Source organism: Chelonia mydas, chromosome 9 (assembly GCF_015237465.2).
Source record: "Chelonia mydas isolate rCheMyd1 chromosome 9, rCheMyd1.pri.v2, whole genome shotgun sequence".
Classification (NCBI taxonomy): Eukaryota; Metazoa; Chordata; order Testudines; family Cheloniidae; genus Chelonia; species Chelonia mydas.
Window position 1 is genome coordinate 53,830,315 of NC_057855.1, and position 9,608 is coordinate 53,839,922.

General features: G+C 49.2%; 1 protein-coding gene across 1 annotated transcript; it reads right to left on the bottom strand.

Moving 5' to 3' along the window:
• Nucleotides 1-459: 459 nt before the first annotated feature.
• Nucleotides 460-4,296, bottom strand: NEU4 (neuraminidase 4). Its single transcript, XM_037909132.1, has 3 exons — nucleotides 4,096-4,296; nucleotides 2,314-2,569; nucleotides 460-1,547 (listed from the first exon to the last, which is right to left on the bottom strand). Exons 1-3 carry the CDS (start codon nucleotides 4,294-4,296, stop codon nucleotides 460-462), a joined length of 1,545 nt encoding a protein of 514 aa, XP_037765060.1.
• Nucleotides 4,297-9,608: the final 5,312 nt, after the last annotated feature.

A 9,608-nucleotide genomic window follows, 5' to 3' on the forward strand; every position in this document is an offset into this window, starting at 1 on the left:
CTTATTTAAAAGTGAGTCCCCTTTAAGTAAAAGTGCACAATGTTTTGTGATTACTTGTAAAAATGTACAGTATTCCTGCACAGCTGCACTGTAATATATGGGTAACAGATCCTTCTAGGGTATTAAACCATACATTGGTCTTGAGCCTGACTGCAAGCATTTGATTACACAAGCAAACCTTATTATGTGTGTTCTAGTCCCGTTGACTTCTGTAGGATATGTGAATATGGGTCTGCAGCTTGGGCCTTTGACGTTTTCACTGATGAAGGTGTGGATCAGCTCCTCAGCTGGTGTCAGGCAGCATATCTGCACTCATGGCAGGGGAGCTGTGCTTGCTTACAGCAGCTAAGGATCTGGCCCACTATCAGTCTGAATACAAATAATTAGGCATCCTTCATGCCACCCTGTAGCGAGTTCCATCCCACACTTCTAGCTCCTGAGTGCTGTGGAGTTGGAGCTTTAGGAGGTGACACAGCTCCTCCCCCTCTTTTTCTTATCCAAGTGGTGCTTCGGGTCTGGTGATGTGCCTTTCAGGGGGATGTTCTGAATCACATCATACAGTGTGAACAAGCTGAAGGAGATCTGCTCGTAGGGGGACCTTGTCCCATTTTCATACAGGCAAGCAAAGGCTATGGCTGGGATCCCAGTGGCTGAGAACTCAGAGAAGGGCAGTTCAATGTAGGCCAGATCTGAGTAGGCGCTGGGGCCTTCATAAATGACCCAGGGCTCTGTCCAGCTATCTGCATCACTGGGGAATGTACTGAGGTAGACACCCATGTTGACCCGAGACCTGGAGCTTGTTGGGTGGGCATAGAGCACCCATGTTGGGGTTTGGAAGAGGACAATGGATTTGGAAGCAGCTCCTGGTTCAGGCTGCCCCATACCTCCACATGACACAGTTGAGGACATGGAGTCATGGATCTCGTGATGGCTGCTGGAAGGACAGGGCTCTTTTGACCCTGCCGGCTGTTGGTGACCCTGCAGCTGGCTGCCCAAAGACATGGCTGCTGGGTTTTCAACAGCCATGTCACAGAGAGGGAGATAACAGTTTCTAGTGGTTTTTCTAGACAGCAGTGGGCAGTCTGGGCCATTGATAGACCAAGGCGTGCTCCACTGTGAATGGGGGCTGCTCGGGGCATAGAAGAGAGGGGCTGGGAAGCCAATGATACTGCCATGACAGCCATGAGGGGGCTCTACAAGCCGCTGAACAAGCTGCCCCAAGTGGAAAACTGCTCCATCATCTGTGCTCAGTGCTTGCACTCTGAAGCCCAAGGGGCTCCTGGCATTGCAGTAGAGGACATTGCTGCCATCCTCCTCATCCACAGACACCATCTGACATTCCACGGTGGGAAGGTTGGGGATGAACTCGCCGAAGCGCCATCTCTGGCCGTGGTCATCGCTGTAGAAGGTGAAGGAGTGAGGGGTTGTCTTGCAGAGCTTCCCAAAGCACTCCTTGCAGTCGATGTGGTAAGTGTAGGCTGGAACCAGCAGTCGTCCCGACTTGAGCTGAATTCCATGGCCGGGGCCTAGAGCAAAAGTGGCCCAATCTGTGCAGAAAAGAAAAGACCAATGTCGGGAACCTTCCCTTCTACCCTCTCCATCTTCTCCCCCTAACTGTCTTTCCCTTAGAAGCGCACTTAGTGCCAGAACAAGGGGCTGAGCCTTTGAGTCTGATGTCCCCAGCACAGCATGTGGAAGAACGAGCATCCCTTATGCACCCCTTCATTGTGCCTCTACCCTGAGCTACCCTCCGGGGAAAAGGGTAGTTCTGTCTTCAGCCTCATTCACTCCTCAGCCTCTCTGCCAAGATGCCATCAATGGTGCTAGTTATGAGAAGCCCTGCTGTTCACTAACACCTGAGCTGAGAGCCAGGAACGTCATTGAGCCCTGTGTTGTCATGTCAGCGCACCGAGCATGAGGTACAGAGCCTAAGGCGAGCAAGGCTTCCCCAGCAGCAACTGAGGGGAGGCGCAAGCCCAGCTGATCAGCCTCTTTCCTCTAAGTATCTTGACCATGGCAACAACTGATCAAAAGAGAGAGAACCTTGCAAATACTGACTCCCTCCCATGCTCCGCCTCCTCACCTTCTCTCCTGACCCTGGTGGTTCTGCTCCTTTCCTGCTGTCCCTATTGCCTTGGGCCTGGCCATTTACCAACGCTGGGCAAGCAAAACTCCAGGCTGAAGGAAGTGTGCTTCCTCCTCACTGACTCCCACACACAGCTTCCTAGGAAGTCAGGAGAGAGCACTTTGTCCCAGCCCCCTCTGAACCCCTTTGTTCTCCCCTGCCCCCTGCCTACCTCTTGGGATCTTTACCTGTGATGGACCTGCCAATGACCTTCTGTGTCAGGTCTGTAACCTTGCTCCAGCTCAGCCCCTGGTCGGAACTGGACACGTAGCACAGGCGGGCGACGTTCTGGCCTGTGATGATCTGATAGGCCTCAGGAGTCTTGCCCAGCACAGCAGTGAAGAAGAGGAAGACGATGCCTGTGAATTCATCATAGACAGGACAGGGGTTCATGGACCGATGGTGCTTCAAGGTCGCAGTCTCGAGTGCTCTCATGTCTTCCCACTAGCAGGAGAGGACAAGATGGGGTTACAGGCTCTCACTGACTGAGTGCCCCACGGGTCGGTCGTCGGGCCGGTTTTGTTCAATATCTTCACTAATGATCTGGAGGATGGTGTGGATTGCACTGTCAGCAAGTTTGCAGTTGACACTAAACTGGGAGGAGAGGTAGATATGCTGGAGGGTAGGGATAGGATACAGAGGACCCTAGACAAATTAGAGGATTGGGCCAAAAGAAATCTGATGAGGTTCAACAAGGACAAGTGCAGAGTCCTGCACTTAGGACGGAAGAATCCCATGCACCGCTACAGGCTAGGGACCGAATGGCTAGGCAGCAGTTCTGCAGAAAAGGATCTAGGGGTTACAGTGGACGAGAAGCTGGATATGAGTCAACAGTGTGCCCTTGTTCCCAAGAAGGCCAATGGCATTTTGGGATGTATAAGTAGGGGCATTGCCAGCAGATCAAGGGACGTGATCGTTCCCCTCTATTCAACATTAGTGAGGCCTCATCTGGAGTACTGTGTCCAGTTTTGGGCCCCACACTACAAGAAGGATGTGGAAAAATTGGAAAGAGTCCAGCGGAGGGCAACAAAAATGTTTAGGCGGCTGGAACACATGACTTATGAGGAGAGGCTGAGGGAACTGGGATTGTTTAGTCCACGGTAGAGAAGAATGGGGGGGGATTTGATAGCTGCTTTCAACTACCTGAAAGGGGGTTCCAAAGAGGATGGGTCTAGGCTGTTCTCAGTGGTAGCAGATGACAGAACAAGGAGTAATGGTCTCAACTTGCAGTGGGGGAGGTTTAGATTGGATATTAGGAAAAACTTTTTCACTAGGAGGGTGGAATCTCCTTCTTTAGAGGTTTTCAAGATCAGGCTTGACAAAGCCGTGGCTGGGATGATTTAGTTGGGGAATGGTCCTGCTTTGAGCAGGGGGTTGGACTAGATGACCTCCTGAGGTCCCTTCCAACCCTGATATTCTATGATTCTATGACTCTCACCCATCTTTTCTCCTGAACTGTGGCCTTTGTCTGTTCCCTCACAAACCAGGTCACCTCAGCCATTGTCCCACGCTGACTCCATAGCTCTGCCCAGTCACCATCCTCTTTTCGGTTGCTCTCCCTGCTGGAGCTGGAGGGGTTGCTGCCTTTATGAAAACGGGAGTTCTGCACACCTCACAGCAACTTGCACAACAGACAGGAATATTGGGCCTGCTCCTTGGGTCACATCATGCCCAAGGCAGGACCCATGGGTGGGAACAAGATGAAGTCATGTCATCTTTATCCCTCCTTCCCCATTTTAAAGCCCCACAGAGAAAAGCCTCAGGGCTGCTGTAAGCTATATCATGTTACACAGGGTTGTCTGTCCCAGCCACACACCCCATTGGTCCCCTGTCGTGCCCCACACCAGTGGGGTGGGAAAGGGTGATGCAGAGCAAGCCGTGGGGATCCCCGCAGATCTGGCCCTAACTATTTTGTTGTTTCAGGCAGCTGCCTAATTAGTTGATTTAACAGCATCGGCCTTCCCCCTCACCTCCACGTAGTTCCTGTAGAAGGTTCCTCGTCTCAGCACCAGCAGGTTGGCATGGGCATCATCAATGCTCAACCTCTCCTCAGCAAAGGCCAACAGCTTTGCCATGCAGGGGATGTAGAGCAGAGCTGGGACACGGTAAGTCACTCCACTCGGCTCCCTCTCGAACAGCACAGTGCGAGCTGGGAAATGGCGCGATCCCATCACTGCTGCAGCCAGGGACAGAAAACACATAAACCCCCAACAGATGAGGTATAACAAAGGGGAAAATACTGATCCAGTTACCTGTGTCTGTATTCCTCCCACACACACACACACACACACTCCTGTGGTCCGCTTCAGCAGTGCCCTCTCAGGTCTCCAGTCATCGCCGGTCTCTGGGTTGGGACCCATGTCCCACTCCCTCCTGACCAGAGGTTTTAAGGCTGCCTTAGACTGGAATAGCCCAAGCAAGCCACCTGCCTAACTACTGGCACCTGTGCATTGCTGTTTCTCCGAAGGCTGTGAACAGTTTATTGTCAGCAGTGATACACAGCTCTTTCTAAGCAAGCACATTTATTCTTCAGGTAAAAGCATTACAGAGAAAACATGTAAAAAACAATAAACAGATTTAAAAGACACTAAACATACCAGAGTCACCCCTTAGTCTTATAAGCCCCTAGCAGGCCAAAGTCTTGTCCCACCCTTCTGCCATATCCAGTGTAGCTGCTTGTCAAGGCCACAGGGCACGTCCAGACAATGACCTTGCTGATGTCAGCCAGGAACTCCAGGGAAGAACCTTGGCCATCCTTGTGTTCTATTCATTTGGCCCAGCCTGGAACAGTCAAGGCCCCGATATGGAACCCAGGGAGTGTGAGGTTCCAGTAGCGTATGCATGGGTCAAAACATTATCTATAGTCTCCACTGAACAATTTACATCTCTTTTTTAAAGATCATTTGTATTAAGTTTTCAAGTGAACTAAAAGAGCTGCCACAACCCCCTGGACCAATCCCTGTTAAATTCAAAATCAGTGTGTGGTTTGTGATGCAGTGCAGAGACTGCTGGGAGTGTAGCACAACACATGTGTAGACACCTTGAAGCTATTGAGCATAAGACAGGGCTAAAACCACAAAGGCACTGAAGTGTTGCAATGCTCAGTATGGCTACTCTTCGTTCCTAGCTCCCCTGCTGCACAGCGGACTCCTCAGGCCCCAGGTAGGCCACCAGGCTCCCAATATAATGCATGGGGTGAGCTTGGTGCCTAACACAGGGATTATCAGAAACCAGCATGCTGAGCAAGGAGCTAGGAGTGAAATGCAGAGGAAAAGGCAGGGCTTAAGGCCCAGATCCACAAAAGTTCTCAGGTGTCTAACTCCCATTGATCTGGGCCTCTAGGCAGCTGACTGAAACCTAGATTCAAATCCCAGCTCTGACTGACTTGGAGCACGGTTTCCAGTGCAGGTCTCCCACCTCCCTGATGCATGCCCTAACGATCAGGTTATGGGGTATTCAGGAGGGGCCTCTCTCTTGGAGAAGCTATTTCAGTTTATATGAGTAGATATTCACTGGAGCGGGGACTTGAGCCTGACTTTCCCTCATCCCATCTGAGTGCTTCAGTCACTGGAGTACAATGGAATAGCTTCAGCAGGAGAAATTCCTGTCACAGTTTAGGGCAACTGCATCTGTATTCTGGCTCCATGGTCCACCAAGGACACCCACTAGGTTCCTCAGCCTTCACCTCTCTTGCATAGAGACCCGCACCTCTCCCCTCCTGACCGAGTTTTTTCCAGGTTGCACAATTCCCTGCCTATCCTGTGATATCCTGAGCAAGCCAGATGGCCTAAACAGCCCAGTGTTTGCACGTTGCTTTCTCTCTGAAGGCTGTGAACAGCTGTAATTGCCAGCAGCTATAAGTTACCACACATCCCAGTATAAGCAAGCACCTTTATTCTTATGGTGAAAGCATTACAGAGAAAACATTAAAAACAACAAAAACTTAGATGCAGGCTAAAAACCTTACCACCGGTACCCCACAACTCCAACTTCAGTCTTTGGTGTGTGTCAGTCCTTCAAAATCCACAACTGGGTTTTCCCTGTCGTTACAAGTTCATGACTGTCTCCGATTCAAAATCAGAACAACCATGAATAGTTTAGTCTTTCCTTTATACAGCTTGGGCCTTTGATCCTGGCCTCAGGTAACAGGTGATCAGCAGACAAAGGCCCACTCTGTAGCTTCAAAAGCCTGGCTTTGTGCATAACCAGAGGGAATCTGCCTTCATTTCCCCCTAGATATTCCCCAGGAAAACCACATAACATACTTTGTTCCAAGAGGCCATAGTTATCTGGCACATAGTTCAGTATAGTCCTTTGAGCCCCCAGGTCTCACGTCTGTGATGTCTCCCACCTCGAGTGGTTACATACAATCCCAACCCACAATAATACATAAACCCTTCATTTAATACAATGGACCCCAAAGATACTTAATTCAAGAAGGTCTCCCAAGGATGTGGCAGGAGGTTGCAATGTCGGTCACAATTCCCACCTCCCACGCACCTGTGAAACTTGTGATCAAGTCCCTGCTCCAAGTCAGGCAGAGCAGGAAAGTGAATCTAGGTCTTTCACCTCCCAGGTGAGTTCCCTGGCCATTGGGTGTCACTCATGAATATGCCCACTCCTGTCCTGTGATGCCCAATGAAATGTTAGCTGTGAGGTAGAGGCAGGACTCAGGTGGTTTTGCATATGCCCATGAGCAAAACTTAGCTGGCAGCTGAGCTGGGGTTTTTCAGAATGTCAGTGGCAGCTAACTGTTGGACTTAGGCACCTTAGTTATATTGTGGATCTGATTAAATATGATTCGATTTAGATTAAATGTCAGGGAAAACTTCCTAACTGTAAGAACAGTAGGACAATGGAACAGACTCCTAGGGAGGTTGTGGAAGCTCCTTCACTGGAGTTTTTCAAAAGGAGGCTGGATAGCCACCTGTCTTGGATGGTTTAGAAACAACAAATCCTGCATCTTGGCAGGGAGTTAAACTAGATGATCCTTGCGGTCCCTTCTAACCCTATGGTTCTATGATCTAGTTCACAGTACGTAACCAACCGCAGCATGCAACAGCAGACAAATATTGATAATCTGGAGAACCTGCAAATAATTTAAAGGGCTAAACAGCACAAATACAAACTTGTGAACAGATTCTGTGTGGATGTGTGTATTCTTCACAAGGTAATAAATCCTTCAGAACTACCCTCTGTCAAATACATTAAATATCAGTTCTGAGAGATATTGACATGGCTGAACTGGGTTGACTCCAAGGATTAGCTGCATATCTTTGACACATGTAAACAAAGCTATCCTTCAGATGAATCATCTTTTGGTTCATGTTTAAAGGTGGTGCACTCTCTATAACACATTGGGAACAGAAAAAGAGGTACTTTCCCAGAATATGTTCTTTGACCACCCAAAAAAACACGTTGGTAGTCCATTGCTGGCGATGATGACAATGATGATGCAATTCTCATCTATGGCCATGCATATGGATTTGTCAAGGGCAAGTCATGCCTGACCAACCTGATTGCCTTCTATGATGAGATAACTGGCTCTGTGGATATGGGGAAAGTGGTGGATGTGATATACCTTGACTTTAGCAAAGCTTTTGATACGGTCTCCCACAGTATTCTTGCCAACAAGTTAAAGTAAGGATTCGATAAATAGACTATAAGGTGGATAGAAAGCTGGCTAGATTGTCGGGCTCAACAGGTAGTAATCAACGGCTCAGTGGCTAGTTGGCAGCCGGTATCAAGAGGAGTGCCCCAGGGGTCGGTTTGGGACCAGTTTTGTTCAACATCTTCATTATTGATCTGATGATGGGATGGATTGCACCCTCAGCAAGTTCGTGGATGACACTAAGATGGGGGAAGAGGTAGATACACTGGAGGATAGGGATAGGGTCCAGAGTGACCTAGACAAATTGGAGGATTGGGCCAAAAGAAATCTGATGAAGTTCATCAAGGACAAGTGCAGAGTCCTGCACTTAGAACAAATGAATCCCAAGCACTGCTACAGGCTAGGGACCAACTGACTAAGAGGCAGTTCTGCAGAAAAGGGCCTGGGGATTACAGTGGATGAGAAGCTTGATATGAGTCAACAGTGTGCCCTTGTTGCCAAGAAGACTAATGGCATATTGGGCTGCATGAATAAGAGCATTGCCAGCAGATTGAGGGAAGTGATTATTCCCCTCTTTTCGGCACTGGTGAGGCCACAGCTGGAGTACTGCATTCAGTTTTGGGCCCCCCACTACAGAAAGGATGTGGACAAATTGGAGAGAGTCCAGCAGAGGGAACAAAATTAATTAGGGGTCTGGGGCACATGATGTATGAGGAGAGACTGAGGGAACGGAGGTTATTTAGTCTGTAGAAGAGAAGAGTGAGGCGGGATTTGGTTGCAGTCTTCAACTACCTGAAGGGGGGGTTCCAAAGAGGTTGGAGCTCAGCTGGTCTCAGTGGTGGCAGATGGCAGAACAAAGAGCAATGGTCTCAAGTTGCAGTAGGGGTGGTCTAGGTTGGATATTACAAAAAACTATTTCACTAGACGGGTGGTGAAGGAATGGAATGGGTTACCTAGGGAGGTGGTGGCATCTATTCAGGGGACACCATCATAGGGCCTAATCACATCAGCCACACTATCAGAGGCTCGTTCACCTGTGCATCTACCAATGTGATATATGCCATCATGTGCCAGCAATGCCCCTCTGCCATGTACATTGGCCAAACTGGACAGTCTCTAAGTAAAAGAATAAATGGACACAAATCAGACGTCAAGAATTATAACATTCAAAAACCAGTCGGAGAACACTTCAATCTCTTTGGTCACTCGATTACAGACCTAAAAGTGGCAATTCTTCAACAAAAAAACTTCAAAAACACACTCCAACGAGAGACTTTTGGAAGTCATTGCAGAACCTCACGCTGCCATCCGGCTTAGGCACTGAAACCACTGGACTTGACCATTGTCTATGAGATTCTTCAATGACTCCTAAGGCCAGCATTTTCCTGACCTATGTCCTGATCTCCTCTCTTTTGGCCTCCAGGATCTGGTATGGCTTGATGTTCACCTTCACTCCAGGCCCTGTGAGGATGTGATTGTGAACCTCAGTGTCCTGCCTGGCTTTTCTGAGAACACATCCTGGTTGCGTTTAATCAGGCTGATCACTTCAGATCGTTGCTCCGGAGTCAACTCCGGGGATATTCCCACTTGGTCAGGCTGGTTGCTTTTAGGGGATGGTGCCCCTAGTGCAACCACATGCACTTCTCTATCCTGCCATGGTTTCAGCAGGTTTATATGGAAAATCTGCTCCAGCTTCCGGCAACCCAGCTGTTGGACCTTATAGTCAACTTTTCCTATGGCTTCTATTATCTCATATGGCCCCTGCCACCTGGCCAGGAGCTTGCTCTCTGCTGTGGGTATGAGCACCATTACCCGATCTCCCACCTGGAACTTCTGGGTCGTTGCTTGGTGATTGTAGTATGTCCGTTGGGC

What these genes read in the sequence shown, in the direction of transcription:
- NEU4 (XM_037909132.1), bottom strand. Translation starts at nt 4,296, where the DNA reads ATGGGATCGCGCCATTTCCCAGCTCGCACTGTGCTGTTCGAGAGGGAG. An exon ending in TCTACAGGAACTACGTGGAG is followed by an intron (nt 2,570 to 4,095) that starts GTGAGGGGGAAG and finishes CTCTCCTGCTAG; the next exon opens with TGGGAAGACATGAGAGCACT. An exon ending in CATTGGCAGGTCCATCACAG is followed by an intron (nt 1,548 to 2,313) that starts GTAAAGATCCCA and finishes TTTTCTGCACAG; the next exon opens with ATTGGGCCACTTTTGCTCTA.